The sequence below is a fragment of the Pseudophryne corroboree genome, chromosome 10, assembly GCF_028390025.1.
Source record: "Pseudophryne corroboree isolate aPseCor3 chromosome 10, aPseCor3.hap2, whole genome shotgun sequence".
In the NCBI taxonomy this organism is placed as follows: Eukaryota; Metazoa; Chordata; class Amphibia; order Anura; family Myobatrachidae; genus Pseudophryne; species Pseudophryne corroboree.
Window position 1 is genome coordinate 381,374,557 of NC_086453.1, and position 18,727 is coordinate 381,393,283.

The following is an 18,727-nucleotide window of genomic DNA, read 5'->3' on the forward strand; positions in this document are numbered from 1 at the left end:
TTATTCCCCCTGTACCGCCATCTCCCAGTATATAGGAATAGATGTGACTGCCTTATCCTGGGTATATACTGTACTGGCTGCACTGCCCCGTGTTATTCCCCTGTACCGCCATCTCCCAGTATATAGGAATAGATGTGACTGCCTTATCCTGGGTATATACTGTACTGGCTGCACTGCCCCGTGTTATTCCTCCTGTGCCGCCTACTCCCAGTATATATGAATAGATGTGACTGCCTTATCCTGGGTATATACTGTACTGGCTGCACTGCCCCGTGTTATTCCTCCTGTGCCGCCTACTCCCAGTATATAGGAATAGATGTGACTGCCTTATCCTGGGTATATACTGTACTGTCTGCACTGCCCCGTGTTATTCCCCCTGTACCGCCATCTCCCAGTATATAGGAATAGATGTGACTGCCTTATCCTGGGTATATACTGTACTGGCCGCACTGCCCCGTGTTATTCCCCCTGTACCGCCATCTCCCAGTATATAGGAATAGATGTGACTGCCTTATCCAGGGTATATACTGTACTGGCTGCACTGCCCCGTGTTATTCCCCCTGTACCGCCATATCCCAGTATATAGGAATAGATGTGACTGCCTTATCCTGGGTATATACTGTACTGGCTGCACTGCCCCGTGTTATTCCTCCTGTGCCGCCTACTCCCAGTATATAGGAATAGATGTGACTGCCTTATCCTGGGTATATACTGTACTGGCTGCACTGCCCCGTGTCATTTCCCCTGTACCGCCATCTCCCAGTATATAGGAATAGATGTGACTGCCTTATCCTGGGTATATACTGTACTGGCTGCACTGCCCCGTGTTTTTCCCCCTGTACCGCCATCTCCCAGTATATAGGAATAGATGTGACTGCCTTATCCTGGTTATATACTGTACTGGCTGCACTGCCCCGTGTTATTCCCCTGTACCGCCATCTCCCAGTATATAGGAATAGATGTGACTGCCTTATCCTGGTTATATACTGTACTGGCTGCACTGCCCCGGGTTATTCCCCTGTACCGCCATCTCCCAGTATATAGGAATAGAAGTGACTGCCTTATCCTGGTTATATACTGTACTGGCTGCACTGCCCCGTGTTATTCCCCTGTACCGCCATCTCCCAGTATATAGGAATAGATGTGACTGCCTTATCCTGGGTATATACTGTACTGGCTGCACTGCCCCGCGTTATTCCCCCGCACCGCCATCTCCCAGTATATAGGAATAGATGTGACTGCCTTATCCTGGGTATATACTGTACTGGCCGCACTGCCCCGTGTTATTCCCCCGTACCGCCATCTCCCAGTATATAGGAATAGATGTGACTGCCTTATCCTGGGTATATACTGTACTGTTTGCACTGCCCCGTGTTATTCCCCCTGTACCGCCATCTCCCAGTATATAGGAATAGATGTGACCGCCTTATCCTGGGTATATACTGTACTGGCTGCACTGCCCCGTGTTATTCCCCCTGTACCGCCATCTCCCAGTATATAGGAATAGATGTGACTGCCTTATCCTGGGTATATACTGTACTGGCTGCACTGCCCTGTGTTATTCCCCCTGTACCGCCATCTCCCAGTATATAGGAATAGATGTGACTGCCTTATCCTGGTTATATACTGTACTGGCTGCACTGCCCCGTGTTATTCCCCCTGTACCGCCATCTCCCAGTATATAGGAATAGATGTGACTGCCTTATCCTGGGTATATACTGTACTGGCTGCACTGCCCCGTGTTATTACCCCTGTACCGCCATCTCCCAGTATATAGGAATAGATGTGACTGCCTTATCCTGGGTATATACTGTACTGGCTGCACTGCCCCGTGTTATTCCCCCTGTACCGCCATCTCCCAGTATATAGGAATAGATGTGACTGCCTTATCCTGGGTATATACTGTACTGGCTGCACTGCCCCGTGTTATTCCTCCTGTGCTGCCTACTCCCAGTATATAGGAATAGATGTGACTGCCTTATCCTGGGTATATACTGTACTGGCTGCACTGCCCCGTGTTATTCCCCCTGTACCGCCATCTCCCGGTATATAGGAATAGATGTGACTGCCTTATCCTGGGTATATACTGTACTGGCCGCACTGCCCCGTGTTATTCCCCCTGTACCGCCATCTCCCGGTATATAGGAATAGATGTGACTGCCTTATCCTGGGTATATACTGTACTGGCCGCACTGCCCCGTGTTATTCCCCCTGTACCGCCATCTCCCGGTATATAGGAATAGATGTGACTGCCTTATCCTGGGTATATACTGTACTAGCTGCACTGCCCCGTGTTATTCCCCCTGTACCGCCATCTCCCAGTATATAGGAATAGATGTGACTGCCTTATCCTGGGTATATACTGTACTGGCTTCACTGCCCCGTGTTACTCCCCCTGTACCGCCATCTCCCAGTATATAGGAATAGATGTGACTGCCTTATCCTGGGTATATACTGTACTGGCTGCACTGCCCCGTGTCATTCCCTCGTACCGCCGTCTCCCAGTATATAGGAATAGATGTGACTGCCTTATCCTGGGTATATACTGTACTGGCTGCACAGCCCGGTGTTATTCCCCCTGTACCGCCATCTCCCAGTATATAGGAATAGATGTGACTGCCTTATCCTGGGTATATACTGTACTGGCTGCACTGCCCCGTGTTATTCTCCCTGTACCGCCATCTCCCAGTATATAGGAATAGATGTGACTGCCTTATCCTGGGTATATACTGTACTGGCTGCACTGCCCCGTGTCATTCCCTCGTACCGCCATCTCCCAGTATATAGGAATAGATGTGACTGCCTTATCCTGGGTATATACTGTACTGGCTGCACTGCCCGGTGTTATTCCCCCTGTACCGCCATCTCCCAGTATATAGGAATAGATGTGACTGCCTTATCCTGGGTATATACTGTACTGGCTGCACTGCCCTGTGTTATTCCCCCTGTACCGCCATCTCCCAGTATATAGGAATAGATGTGACTGCCTTATCCTGGGTATATACTGTACTGGCTGCACAGCCCGGTGTTATTCCCCCTGTACCGCCATCTCCCAGTATATAGGAATAGATGTGACTGCCTTATCCTGGGTATATACTGTACTGGCTGCACTGCCCCGTGTCATTCCCTCGTACCGCCATCTCCCAGTATATAGGAATAGATGTGACTGCCTTATCCTGGGTATATACTGTACTGGCTGCACTGCCCCGTGTTATTCCCCCTGTACCGCCATCTCCCAGTATATAGGAATAGATGTGACTGCCTTATCCTGGGTATATACTGTACTGGCTGCACTGCCCCGTGTTACTCCCCCCTGTACCGCCATCTCCCAGTATATAGGAATAGATGTGACTGCCTTATCCTGGGTATATACTGTACTGGCTGCACTGCCCCGTGTTACTCCCCCCTGTACCGCCATCTCCCAGTATATAGGAATAGATGTGACTGCCTTATCCTGGGTATATACTGTACTGGCTGCACTGCCCCGTGTCATTCCCTCGTACCGCCATCTCCCAGTTTATAGGAATAGATGTGACTGCCTTATCCTGGGTATATACTGTACTGGCTGCACTGCCCCGTGTTATTCCCCCTATACTGCCATCTCCCAGTATATAGGAATAGATGTGACTGCCTTATCCTGGGTATATACTGTACTGGCTGCACTGCCCGGTGTTATTCCCCCGCAACGCCATCTCCCAGTATATAGGAATAGATGTGACTGCCTTATCCTGGGTATATACTGTACTGGCTGCACTGCCCCGTGTTATTCCCCCTGTACCGCCATCTCCCAGTATATAGGAATAGATGTGACTGCCTTATCCTGGGTATATACTGTACTGGCCGCACTGCCCTGTGTTATTCCCTCGTACCGCCATCTCCCAGTATATAGGAATAGATGTGACTGCCTTATCCTGGGTATATACTGTACTGGCTGCACTGCCCCGTGTCATTACCTCGTACCGCCATCTCCCAGTATATAGGAATAGATGTGACTGCCTTATCCTGGGTATATACTGTACTGGCTGCACTGCCCCGTGTTATTCCCCCTGTACCGCCATCTCCCAGTATATAGGAATAGATGTGACTGCCTTATCCTGGGTATATACTGTACTGGCTGCACTGCCCCGTGTTATTCCCCCTGTACCGCCATCTCCCAGTATATAGGAATAGATGTGACTGCCTTATCCTGGGTATATACTGTACTGGCTGCACTGCCCCGTGTTATTCCCCCTGTACCGCCATCTCCCAGTATATAGTAATAGATGTGACTGCCTTATCCTGGGTATATACTGTACTGGCTGCACTGCCCCGTGTTACTCCCCCTGTACCGCCATCTCCCGGTATATAGGAATAGATGTGACTGCCTTATCCTGGGTATATACTGTACTGGCTGCACTGCCCCGTGTTATTCTCCCTGTACCGCCATCTCCCAGTATATAGGAATAGATGTGACTGCCTTATCCTGGGTATATACTGTACTGGCTGCACTGCCCCGTGTTACTCCCCCTGTACCGCCATCTCCCAGTATATAGGAATAGATGTGACTGCCTTATCCTGGGTATATATTGTACTGGCCGCACTGCCCCGTGTTATTCCCCCTGTACCGCCATCTCCCAGTATATAGGAATAGATGTGACTGCCTTATCCTGGGTATATACTGTACTGGCTGCACTGCCCCGTGTTATTCCCCCTGTACCGCCATCTCCCGGTATATAGGAATAGATGTGACTGCCTTATCCTGGGTATATACTGTACTGGCTGCACTGCCCCGTGTTATTCCCCCTGTACCGCCATCTCCCAGTATATAGGAATAGATGTGACTGCCTTATCCTGGGTATATACTGTACTGGCTGCACTGCCCCGTGTTACTCCCCCTGTACCGCCATCTCCCAGGATGTGTCCCCATCGTCTGGCGGCAGAGGACGCGGCGAGTATACTGGCTGGGAGTTTCTGTGATGTTTGTGTCTCTGATGCTTTCTCTCCCCTCTTACTGACACAGGTTTATCTTTTCTCCCTTTAGAGAGTTTTGAGGTGACAGTCACCAAAGAAGGTGATAACGGGTTCTTTCTATCCTCTTTTGACTTATTAACCCACTAACTTTTGGTTCTGAAAATGGGGAATCAGCACTTGGCACCTTCAGCGCCATTGGCATTATGTATCGGCACTGAAAGGGTTAAACAGAAGTTACTGATCCCTTTTTATTTATTTTTTTTTATATTATTGTTTTTAATTTTATTTTTGAAACAAAATAATTTGTGTGACAACCCCCCATTGGTTAGAAATATCTAGTGAGCAGACATCCGTTTCGGGAGGGTTCTGTATGTAGGTAAGGTGGTTGGCGCAGATGCCACGGACGTGTATGACGCTTCCTAGGACCCCCAGTTATTGGCTTGTATATTGCCCTATGGCAGCTGCGATCTTTCCACCTCTCGCTGGGTCTTTCTCTGTCCTCCAGTTTGAGACACAACTCCCTGATGTACGTACATTGATGAAAAGCGCAGAGTAGCTATGAAGAAAAAGTAAGGCAGCAAGAGGGCACGTACAAGAGGGTCAGCGGGCACAGTCCCGCAGGGGTTTCCCGCATGTAGCCTCACGCTGGTGCCGCCCAGCAAAGCGTGGACGGAAAGTCCTCATTCTCCGGGATGTCCCATGGCTAGGTCTGTCCCCAGGGCCTTATCTGTAATGCTGAGCTTTGCTGCTATCAGGCTCTACTGCTGCTGTGGAACTACAAGTCCCATCATACCCATAGCTAGTTCTGTGACATCTGGCAAGGAGCAGAGTTGTTGCATGGATGTTGGTGTGTATAGAGATGTTAGTAGCGCAGCAGGAGGTCCTGTAAACGTTTCCATATAGTACATTAGCTGCGCAGAACAGGGCAGCAGAAGGCGCTGTACGGGGAGCGTAGTGGAGAAATGGATGTCTGCGCTATTGATATTTCTACGTTACATATGACGTTTTTGCACTTGATTCCCTAATTTTAGCCAGGTTCATTGCACAGGAAGACTTCTCTTTATTACTGGGGTTTTATTTTAGTTTTTAGTTTTTTTTTTTTTTTTTTTTTTTTAGTTTTATCATAAATTTTCCCCAAGAGATCAACTTTTGTAACCTCCTTTCAGTACTTCTGCTGAGGCTTCCTCCTCACATGCTTGCCCCCTGCTGCGGTAACACATTGCCCGATTGCTTGGCAGAGACGGATCTCCCTAACCTGGATGCCAGCCGTATTTGGCTGCATGCCCCTTTTCTGCTTTTAATTTCTTTCTGTTCTCTTTTTTCCCCGTCTCACGTTTTTTTTTTCCTTTTCTTTTTGTGTAAATCCTGAGTACTCCTGTGAAATGCCTGTCTATCTATATTTCTATATGTATACTCTGTATTCCTGCATGAATGGATGCAAGGTACTGGATTTGCTTGAGAGGCAGGCATCCGCTTCTTGTCAGTAACCGTACCCAGACTTCACCCCCATCTATTACAGCACAGTGCTTTTGCCTTGCCCACGAACCCCCACACCCCCCTGGCTGCCAGATAGTCATATTTTATTTCTTTATTTTGGTTGTCTATATATCTGTGTTCATGTGTTACCCCCTCACGTATGCACGTTAACCCTTTTTCTGCCTCATTGCTCGGTTTTGAGGTGAAGCTGGGCAGTGAAAGGGTTAAATCTTCGGCTTTGGCTATAACCCGCTTTTTCACTGTGGTCTTTCCAGGCGAGATCTGCGGCTTTAAGATACATGAGCAGGATGTGCCGTTTGAGGCGGTGGTGGTGGATAAGAGCACGGGAGAAGGGGTGATCCGCACCACGGAGAAGCTGGACTGTGAATTACAAAAAGACTACACCTTTACCATCCAGGCGTACGATTGCGGCAAAGGACCCGATGGCTCAAACGCCAAAAAGTCCCACAAGTAAGAGCAACGGTAGAGCAGGGGTCAGGTACAGGAAGAGCACTATATGGATGTCTGACACAAACCCCGTACCCATGAGACTGTGGTGCCTACCCGCCGACAAGTGCCCGCTTATGGGTGGGGTCTAAAATGCATCACAGTCCTATTCAGAAGTGCTAGTAAAGGAGCCATGCTGCAGTGCTGTTACTAAGGTCAGTCTAATGTATAAGGGACACGTTTTACGGAACTGTCACTGCTGCTATAGACATTGCTGGTCATTCTGCTGTACGTGCTGATTCCCACATGTGTATCCTGTACTAATATTACTGAATAAAGGGACAATCGAGCTACAGGTAGAGGTGCCGATGTGGAGATGGAAGAAATTCGGGCGAATATTGCTCAAAGGAGTCATACACGGGAAAAACGGCGTATAGTGCTATTCTGTGCGCATCTTCATACGCTGTCTAGGAGGGTGGGATGCCTGTCTCCGCTTGGGAAGGCTATTTATTTTCCATGGGTAGAGATTCCGGACAGTGATGTTACAGATGGGCCCACTTACAGCCAGGTCCCGTGCGACTGTTCGGGCGTCTTAGTCGCAACACAGTGTGACTAGGACGCACCAGGAGACCATGCTTATTAATTTGACATGTGACACTCGTATCTGTGTGCGACTGAATCTGGATTTGGAGCAGGACAGAACTTGTATTTGGGAAAAAGCTGTACGTTGCGCTACATAGTAACACTTTGTGTACAGATCAGAGACTCAGTCGCACACCGTATCGCATATCACTCATATCTGTGTGCGACTGAGTCTGGATTCGGAGCAGGACAGAACTTGTATTTGGGAAAATGCTGCGGCTGCTACATTGTAACACTTTGTGTACAGATCAGAGACTCAGTCGCACACCGTATCGCATATCACTCGTATCTGTGTGCGACTGAGTCTGGATTCGGAGCAGGACAGAACTTGTATTTGGGAAAATGCTGCGGCTGCTACATTGTAACACTTTGTGTACAGATCAGAGACTCAGTCGCACACAGTATCACATATCAAATGAATTAGTACAATCACCTGTGTTCCTAGTTGCTTTACGCTGCGACTAAGATGCATTGTCTGAAAAAAAAATGAATAGATGCCCAGCTTGAGCAGATTCACGCTGAAAGGCGCAGCAGTAATGTATGAGAACACATCTGTATGTGCAATAAAGTCCCAGTAAGTGTCCTGTTCCCCTGAGGCCATTCAGCCCTTCTCCCCCCAATCCCTGAGTTCCTGTACGAATTGTGCCATTCATGTGCTGCAGGGCAACGGTGCACATCCAAGTGAATGACGTGAACGAATACGCCCCGGTCTTTAAGGAGAAGTCGTACAAAGCGACGGCCATCGAGGGAAAGAAATATGACAATATCCTGAAGGTGGAAGCTGTGGATGCCGACTGCTCCCCCAGTTCAGCCAGATCTGCAGCTATGAGATCGTAACGCCCGATGTACCTTTCACCATTGATAAGGACGGTAAGACCGCTCATAAACGCTGACGTGGGGCTTATTATCCGTAAGTCTGGCGTGCATAGTAATATGCCTTCTAAACAGAAGAAACCATAAATTGCTGTAAGCTAGCTCTCCCACACAAGCCCAGGTATTACAGGAACCGGTGACTCTAACACCTTCGTATAGAAACCTGGAATGTTTTACTTTCCTTGTTGTATTGGTGTTGTGTGTATGAGTGTAGAGGGTTGGGAGCAGCCACCTCTGCCTATGGCATGGATGAGATGATCACCTGGTCCGCCTTTGCGGAGCGTGGTTTAGTCACATGGTTGCTGGCCTGACGCTTTCTTAATTCTGACTGCTCAGGTTATATCAAGAACACGGAGAAGCTGAACTACGGCAAGGAGCGTCAGTATAAACTGACAGTGACGGCCTATGACTGCGGGAAGAAGAGGGCCACCGAGGACATATTGGTGAAAATCAACATTAAGCCAACATGTAAAGCCAGCTGGCAGGGTGAGTAACACACATCTACAGATACACCCATGATGCCGGCTCCGTGTGTCAGTACTGTGACGTGACATTGTCACCTGGGTGGTGAGACGGGCGCATGATCTAGTGGGCATCTCCTGCACCGTGCCACTCAGCCCCTATTACTCCTTCTCCTGTTGGTGTTACTGTAGGTTGGAGTAAGAGAATAGAGTATGAGCCTGGCACTGGATCGTTGGCACTGTTCCCTGGCATGCACCTGGAGACCTGCGATGAGCCAATCACTTCAATTCAAGCAACTGTACAGCTGGAAACCAGCCACATTGGCAAAGGGTGCGACAGAGATACATACTCCGAGAAGTCCCTCCACAGGCTGTGTGGTAAGTGCCAGAATCTCTATGTTATGTCTTTATACTTGGTGGATGAGTGAAAACATTTCTCAGAGGTGTTTTATAAAAACAACAAAAAAACATTTAGAAACAAGGTACAGATCTGTCTCTGGGCTAAGTCATCCGGTGCCTGCGGTCGCTACAAGCCGTCTCATAGCTGCTGCAGTCGTTTATCTGAACCTGTGTGTGCAGGAGGGGAGGGTCACCTGTATCATAACTTAGTCTAGTAAGTCCCAAGAGAACCTGACGTTCATTTATTTCTGGTTTTCTAGGAGCTACTTCTAACACCGCCGAGCTGCTGCCCCCTCCCAGCGCCGCTTCCAACTGGACCGTGGGGCTGTCTACAGATAACGGACATGACAGCGACCAGGTGTTTGAGTTTAATGGCACGCAGGCGGTGAAGATCCCCGACGGAGTTGTGACCACTGACCTGAAAGAGCCATTTGTGATATCTGTCTGGATGAGACACGGACCAGGAGGACGGGAGAAGGAGACCATCCTGTGTAATTCTGACAAGACAGGTACTGGTAACGCTGTGTATGGCGTGCTCTTACTGCTAAGCTATGGTAATGCAGGAGAGACCAGTGACCTCACTGAGGCACAAGGCACTGCTTTCTGCTAATGATGCCCCTGCATAGCTGGGCTATTGTGAGCTGCAGTAACTGAACAGGTCAGGGGTATGTAATCCGGGACATTTTACATCAGTCTGTGTGGCCGTGTCCTGCCCTCGCCTGAAGAGGTGATGGAGGGGACTGATGCAGCATGCCCTATTATTGGCTTTTTAGGTGTTTGAAAAAAATCCTAGCGCACGCAGATGTGTATTCATCACCATTACAGGGTACGGAAGCGTGTCTGCTACACGGCTGGAATACTGCCTGCATGCACTATGGCTGAGGCTGGGTCTCGCGCTGCTGCCTCAGACTAACGGCTCAGTGGGCGTACAGTGTGTCCACACCCGCCGCTGCTGCGGAGCACAGAGGAGCCATCATCCCCTCCAGCCGTCTCCTGGTGTCAGATGCTAGGGCTCTCCCGGGCTTGTGCACTGTAATAAAGGAGTGGGAAGGAAACTGTTGCTGCATGAAGCCATGTCACATAATAAGCTGTTGTATGTAACTTAGCGATTGTTTCACAAAATAATCACAACGTATTGCAAGTACTGTAGGAGTGTTAATCAGCAGAACCAGGTACTTGGCTTTATCAGCTTACGTTGTGGCGGTCACTGCAGAAGCAGCGCATGCAGACCGTGACCTCGCTGAGGCTGGAGGCACGCTGTGCCGGGCTGTCATTATCACTAATGAGAGGATATCCAATAGGGTTATACAGTGCATGGTCACAGCCTGTTATGGCTCTTTCTGTCCTGACAAAGAGAATTGTATTCTCAGCGGCTTTATACAAGTCACAATATTGCCGTTTGTCACTGCTCGGAGATAACCGAATACTGCGGCTGGTGCTTCACAAATACATTTCAGTTTGTCCCATTGACTGTAGCTTCTGCCCTTTTATCTAGATATGAATCGTCACCATTACTCTCTCTACATTCACAACTGCAAGCTGGGATTCCTGTTTCGCCAAGAGCCCTCCGAGCAGAACGCCTATAAACCCGCAGAGTTCCACTGGAAGTTAAACCAGGTGAGAGGCCCTACCGCTGTGTCCTGCATTCACGTGACAAGGAGCAGCTATTCTCTAGCGTGTGTGCCTGAGACCAACTTGTGCATACGTAGTGTGAGAGAATAGTATTAATGCCCCTACATTTATCATTACTGCACTGACTTTCATTTCATAAAAGTGCTATTTTCTAATAGTCCCCGGATTAGTGCCCTGTGCTTGGTCTATGCCAGGTGCAGGACAAGTGCTGCTGGCAATACCCTTTTCTTTGATGCTCTGTCCCATCTTGCAAGGAGGCTCCGCGTGTCCCAGGTACTGCACTCCACGAGCAACGTTCTCTGTGCAACCTACTTAGTCTGCTCCCCGGATAGTCATTTGTTCACGCTTATCCAACAGGTTGCCATTGTACTATTAAGCCAGACGTCTGTGGCAGAATTGTCCTGCCGCGCATTAGTCCAGGTGATGTGACGTGAGCTCGTGGGACTGTTTTCTCTTGATCTGCAAATGCTCAGTAACGCTTAGATGATTCTACACAGCAGATCGTGTTTTACCCCTTCCTTCCACAGATGACATTGGATGGGAGCTGCCACTCGTGCTCCTATTAGACAGAATGAAATATCAGCCATAGTGTGGGGTGCCGTTCACTGGAGGTTATTGGCTATATAGGTGCACATTAACACATGAACACTCGCTAAGTGACGGCTTACAGCAGTGTAGTCTGATCTCCCAGCAGTGTTATGCAGCAGTATTGTGTGTAAAGCAGAATAACACAGGGTGTGTCAGGCTTGCCAGTCTCTGCCACATGTCCAGGTCTTTCCCCTCAGTGACAGATACGCGGATAATCTGTGCCCAGGTCATGCCCCGTCTAGTGAGATTGGATTGAGACAGTTCTTCTTTCTGTCTACCGAGATGTATGTAAGCAGATGAACGTTGTCCTGATATCATCTGCATTAATGGCCAATCAGAAACACTAGAACCACCCTGGCCAGTCTGTGCACACCCATTTGTTGAACTGCAAGTACCAGCTGACCGATCAGAGAAATGACCTTCAGCAAGGACCGGAGTTTGGCCAAGCTGTAGAACACATGCAGATTTTCCCATGGAATATTCTCGTCTTGCTTTCTATTTACACTTCTGCGAGAATGTTCCACACGTCTGCCGTTTCTTGGCATGGAGGGAAGGGGGGGGGGGGGGGGGGGGGAGCGAAGGCGCTACAGCCCCAGATTGCTGCAGAAAGACACGTTTGTGTGATAATTATGTCTGTCCTTTCGGAGCCCGTGCAGCAGATTGCTGTGGGAGGTGTGGGCTGCAAGTTACTGTGCGGTAAACACTTGTAGATGAGTGTTCATGTCACACTGTAACGCAGGGCGCAGACTGGAATAACCACTGTGCCGATTTGTCATGTTTCCAGAGCAGAGACGTGAAAGCGCAACCTAACACAAGAGGATGAGCAGTCAGCAGCCGCATTACTTCTCTCTGCGGCTCCGTTGTACAGTTTAGACTAAGCTTGGCCTTGGCTGGCTCCTGGTGAGAGTTAATCTCCAGGTTTTATTTCAATCCGGTATTTTCTATTAAACAATTCCAAATAAAAACGCCAACCGTGCCGTCATCAGCAAAAAAACAGAATATAAATGCCGATTCCCAGGATTGAAAAAATGGCCCGGGATTGGCCACCGTATATACAACGCATTTCTCTGTCATTGTTGCTCCACCCAGAGTGGGCCTAGTGGGGCTGGACAGTGATGTCGCTCGGCAGATGGCGCGAGTATCTGCCCAGAGATGATAAACACATCCAATGCTTGCGTTATTGTACTGGGTGGTTTATAGTGGACCCAGGTTTGATTTGTGGAAATGTAATATAGGTGGAATCCTTAATTAGAATTTATTAGAAGTCTTCTGAGTAGCTTTCTACAATGCATTACTGACCAAGATGAACTGGTTTTATATAGATACCTTTAACTTAAATCTGTGCGAAATTTAAAACCATTGTGGTAAACTGTATCTAACAGCCCTGGAACAAAACACGAGCAGGGCAGTGAGACTGTATCTAACAGCCCTGGAACAAAACACGAGCAGAGCAGTGAGACTGTATTTAACAGCCCTGGAACAAAACACGAGCAGAGCAGTGAGACTGTATTTAACAGCCCTGGAACAAAACACGAGCAGGGCAGTGAGACTGTATCTAACAGCCCTGGAACAAAACACGAGCAGAGCAGTGAGACTGTATTTAACAGCCCTGGAACAAAACACGAGCAGAGCAGTGAGACTGTATTTAACAGCCCTGGAACAAAACACGAGCAGAGCAGTGAGACTGTATCTAACAGCCCTAGAACAAAACACGAGCAGGGCAGCGAGACTGTATATAACAGCTCTGGAACAAAACACGAGCAGGGCAGCGCGACTGTATATAACAGCTCTGGAACAAAACACGAGCAGGGCAGTGAGACTGTATCTAACAGCCCTAGAACAAAACACGAGCAGGGCAGTGAGACTGTATCTAACAGCCCTAGAACAAAACACGAGCAGGGCAGTTAGACTGTATCTAACAGCCCTAGAACAAAACACGAGCAGGGCAGTGAGACTGTATATAACAGCTCTGGAACAAAACACGAGCAGGGCAGTGAGACTGTATATAACAGCTCTAGAACAAAACAGGAGCAGGGCAGTGAGACTGTATATAACAGCTCTAGAACAAAACACGAGCAGAGCAGTGAGACTGTATCTAGCGGCACAGAAAGAAAGCACGAGCAGGGCAGTGAGACTGTATCTAACAGCCCTAGAACAAAACACGAGCAGGGCAGTGAGACTGTATATAACAGCCCTGGAACAAAACACGAGCAGGGCAGTGAGACTGTATATAACAGCTCTGGAACAAAACACGAGCAGGGCAGTGAGACTGTATATAACAGCTCTAGAACAAAACACGAGCAGAGCAGTGAGACTGTATATAACAGCCCTGGAACATAACACGAGCAGGGCAGTGAGACTGTATATAACAGCCCTGGAACAAAACACGAGCAGGGCAGTGAGACTGTATATAACAGCCCTGGAACAAAACACGAGCAGGGCAGTGAGACTGTATATAACAGCCCTGGAACAAAACACGAGCAGGGCAGTGAGACTGTATCTAATGGCACTGGAACAAAACACGAGCAGGGCAGTGAGACTGTATATAACAGCCCTGAAACAAAACACGAGCAGGGCAGTGAGACTGTATATAACAGCCCTGGAACAAAACACGAGCAGGGCAGTGAGACTGTATCTAATGGCACTGGAACAAAACACGAGCAGAGCAGTGAGACTGTATATAACAGCCCTGAAACAAAACACGAGCAAGGCAGTGAGACTGTATATAACAGCCCTGGAACATAACACGAGCAGGGCAGTGAGACTGTATATAACAGCCCTGGAACAAAACACGAGCAGGGCAGTGAGACTGTATATAACAGCCCTGGAACAAAACACGAGCAGGGCAGTGAGACTGTATATAACAGCCCTGGAACAAAACACGAGCAGGGCAGTGAAACTGTATATAACGGCACTGGAACAAAACACGAGCAGGGCAGTGAGACTGTATCTAATGGCACTGGAACATAACACGAGCAGAGCAGTGAGACTGTATCTAATGGCACTGCAACATAACACGAGCAGGGCAGTGAGACTGTATCTAGCGGCACTGGAACATAACACGAGCAGGGCAGTGAGACTGTATCTAGCGGCACTGGAACATAACACGAGCAGGGCAGTGAGACTGTATCTAGCGGCACTGGAACATAACACGAGCAGGGCAGTGAGACTGTATCTAGCGGCACTGGAACATAACACGAGCAGGGCAGTGAGACTGTATCTAGCGGCACTGGAACATAACACGAGCAGAGCAGTGAGATTGTATCTAATGGCACTGGAACATAACACGAGCAGGGCAGTGAGACTGTATCTAGCGGCACTGGAACATAACACGAGCAGGGCAGTGAGACTGTATCTAGCGGCACTGGAACATAACACGAGCAGAGCAGTGAGATTGTATCTAATGGCACTGGAACATAACACGAGCAGGGCAGTGAGACTGTATCTAGCGGCACTGGAACATAACACGAGCAGAGCAGTGAGACTGTATCTAATGGCACTGGAACATAACACGAGCAGGGCAGTGAGACTGTATCTAGCGGCACTGGAACATAACACGAGCAGGGCAGTGAGACTGTATCTAGCGGCACTGGAACATAACACGAGCAGGGCAGTGAGACTATCTCATTGTAACAAAAAACACAAGTAGGGTAACGTGGCAGCCAACTAGCGGGACAGTGAGACTTTCCAAACACTACAAGATACCAGCAGTGAGACGGTACAGCACTATCACAGGCTGCCAGCAGGGCAGGGAGATGCTGCACTACTGGCACAGGTTGTCAACAGGGCAACAAGATGGTGCAGCACTGGCACAGGCTGCCAGCAGGGCAGGGAGATGGTACTGTACTGGCACAGGATGCCAGCATGGCAGAGAGATGGTACTGTACTGGCACAGGATGCCAGCAGGGCAGAGAGATGGTGCTGTACTGGCACAGGATGCCAGCAGGGCAGAGAGATGGTGCTGTACTGGCACAGGCTGCCAGCAGGGCAGGGAGATGGTACTGTACTGGCACAGGATGCCAGCAGTGCAGGGAGATGGTACTGTACTGGCACAGGATGCCAGCAGGGCAGGGAGATGGTACTGTACTGGCACAGGCTGCCAGCAGGGTAGGGAGATGGTACTGTACTGGCACAGGCTGCCAGCAGGGTAGGGAGATGGTACTGTACTGGCACAGGATGCCAGCAGGGCAGGGAGATGGTACTGTACTGGCACAGGATGCCAGCAGGGCAGAGAGATGGTGCTGTACTGGCACAGGATGCCAGCAGGGCAGGGAGATGGTACTGTACTGGCACAGGATGCCAGCAGGGCAGGGAGATGGTACTGTACTGGCACAGGATGCCGGCAGGGAGATGGTACTGTACTGGCACAGGATGCCAGCAGGGCAGAGAGATGGTACTGTACTGGCACAGGATGCCAGGAGGGTAGTGAGATGGTACAGCACTGGCACAGGATGCCAGCAGGGTAGTGAGATGGGGCATTAGTGGCACAGGATGCCAGCAGGGTAGGGAGATGGGGCATTAGTGGCACAGGATGCCAGTATGGTAGGAAGATGGTGCAGCACTGGCACAGGATGCCAGCAGGGTAGGGAGATGGGGCATTAGTGGCACAGGATGCCAGTATGGTAGGAAGATGGTGCAGCACTGGCACAGGATGCCAGCAGGGTAGTGAGATGGTACAGCACTGGCACAGGATGCCAGCAGGGTAGGGAGATGGGGCATTAGTGGCACAGGATGCCAGTATGGTAGGAAGACGGTGCAGCACTGGCACAGGATGCCAGCAGGGTAGTGAGATGGTACAGCACTGGCGCAGGATGCCAGCTGGGTAGGGAGATGGGGCATTAGTGGCACAGGATGCCAGTATGGTAGGAAGATGGTGCAGCACTGGCACAGGATGCCAGCAGGGTAGTGAGATGGTACAGCACTGGCGCAGGATGCCAGCAGGGTAGTGAGATGGTACAGCACTGGCACAGGATGCCAGCAGGGTAGGGAGATGGGGCATTAGTGGCACAGGATGCCAGCAGGGTAGGGAGATGGGGCATTAGTGGCACAGGATGCCAGCAGGGTAGTGAGATGGGGCATTAGTGGCGCAGGATGCCAGCAGGGTAGGGAGATGGGGCATTAGTGGCACAGGATGCCAGTATGGTAGGAAGATGGTGCAGCACTGGCACAGGATGCCAGCAGGGTAGTGAGATGGTACAGCACTGGCGCAGGATGCCAGCAGGGTAGGGAGATGGGGCATTAGTGGCACAGGATGCCAGCAGGGTAGGGAGATGGGGCATTAGTGGCACAGGATGCCAGTATGGTAGAGAGATGGGGCATTAGTGGCACAGGATGCCAGCAGGGTAGTGAGATGGTACAGCACTGGCGCAGGATGCCAGCAGGGTAGGGAGATGGGGCATTAGTGGCACAGGATGCCAGCAGGGTAGGGAGATGGGGCATTAGTGGCACAGGATGCCAGTATGGTAGAGATGGGGCATTAGTGGCACAGGATGCCAGCAGGGTAGTGAGATGGTACAGCACTGGCACAGGATGCCAGTATGGTAGGAAGATGGGGCATTAGTGGCACAGGATGCCAGTATGGTAGGAAGATGGTGCAGCACTGCAGATTTAATAAGTGTGATTTGGCGTCATCCCTCCATCAGTTGCCGCTACCGGAATAACATTGGGCAGCGATGGATGAAACCTGAGCAGAATTCCTTGCGTTACTGATGCCCTCGGATAGTCCTATTCTCCTCCCCAGGGAGCTGCTGCGACCTTGTCTTATCATGAAGTTCATTCTCTCCCTCTCCTATAAATGGCTCTTATTTCTCCAGACTTCATGTCTTCACAATGTAACCTAATGAGAGAATTCTGCTCCCCTGACACTCGCGTTACCTCCCGATACAGAGAGCGAGCCCTGCCCAGCCCGTGCTGTGAGAGTGATCGGCCGCACACTGTACATTGCCGCAGCTGGCCTCATCTTGTGCCTCGTGTGGTGCTGTCCTGCTCTGGCGATTGGCAAGAGGCAGGGAACACGGGTAGTGTAATATCATGAAATGATCGGCGCTTGCAGCACTGCTGATGCAACAATGTATATAGAATGAGATTGTGGTGACTGCGCCAATCCCCTGCCGTTCCCAAATATTAGAGACCGGCAGCAACCTGCAGATAATCCAGCCACACACGTCTGTGCTCATCAGTGATGAGTGTGAGCTAGCGGCAGGGCTACTTACCTCTGTGCATCCCTGTGCCCCCAGCTGCGGAGAACAGGTAACACACCCTTGTACAACAGTGCCTCGTTATATGTGCTAAAGTGCTGTCTCCCTATTGTTATCTCTCACACACACACACACACACACACACACACACACACACACACACACACACACACACACACACCTGGGTTCGGTTACTGTTGCGTGGATGTACATTGGGACTTATTCTTGTCCTTGCGAGTTAGCCTGCATCTCCCTGGCTGTTCTGTAAGGCCCTTGGTCTGTCTGCAGCATTGTTTGGTTTATAAAAATTGGCCGGAGCAATCCCGTTCCCCTCCCAGCTCAGGTGCGAGACCCCCAGACCCTCTCTCCGCTGGTGTCCGGAGGAAGCTACTGACAGCCGTACGGCGTTCTGCGTTTTGTCTCTACAGGCCTGCGACAAGGAATGGCATCACTACGTCCTCACTGTAGACGTTCCCACAGTCACTCTCTATGTGGACGGTGTGCTGTATGACCCCTTCACGGTGACCGAGGACTATCCTCTACACCCTACGCAGCTGGACACCCAGCTCATGGTCGGAGCTTGCTGGCAAGGTAATGACGCCTATCTATCGCTGTCTCCGGCTACACCTGGTGTAGGCAATGTAGGGCCAGCACCGGGGGTATATGGAAAGTGCCGCCTTTGTTGTCCTGGTGGCAGAACGCTTTGTGCTGCTCCCTACGTACAGTGTAAATGTTTTGTCATGTATTCATTATAATGCTACCTGTTCTCTATAACTAATGCCGAAGTATGGCGAAGTACAAACGGCTGAACCAGTATTTGAGAATGCAGCTCGTCGGCGCTCAATGATCTGGTGACCTCTCCCTGGCCCTCAGTGGTTTGTAGATCCTAGTGAATTGATTGGCTGCATTCCTCATGAATATTCATGCATCGGACATGGCTGGTTTGTAGGAAGTTCTCTGAAGCGAGGATGTATTGTTGTAGACTGTAATAATGTGGGCGTCATAACCATGAACCTGCGTCTAAGGCAGTGTTGTGTCTAGGGGGGGAGCTTTGCCGTCTGT

At 50.0% G+C, this 18,727-nt stretch overlaps 1 protein-coding gene across 1 annotated transcript in view; it reads left to right on the top strand.

Moving 5' to 3' along the window:
- Positions 1-18,727, top strand: part of CLSTN1 (calsyntenin 1) — a 72,793-nt gene that overhangs the window by 37,978 nt on the left and 16,088 nt on the right. The window contains 9 exon segments of the mRNA XM_063943834.1: positions 5,021-5,050; positions 6,702-6,897; positions 8,178-8,311; positions 8,314-8,385; positions 8,725-8,874; positions 9,042-9,227; positions 9,509-9,757; positions 10,744-10,865; positions 18,094-18,256. Of these exon segments, the coding sequence (XP_063799904.1) occupies positions 5,021-5,050; positions 6,702-6,897; positions 8,178-8,311; positions 8,314-8,385; positions 8,725-8,874; positions 9,042-9,227; positions 9,509-9,757; positions 10,744-10,865; positions 18,094-18,256 (1,302 nt within the window).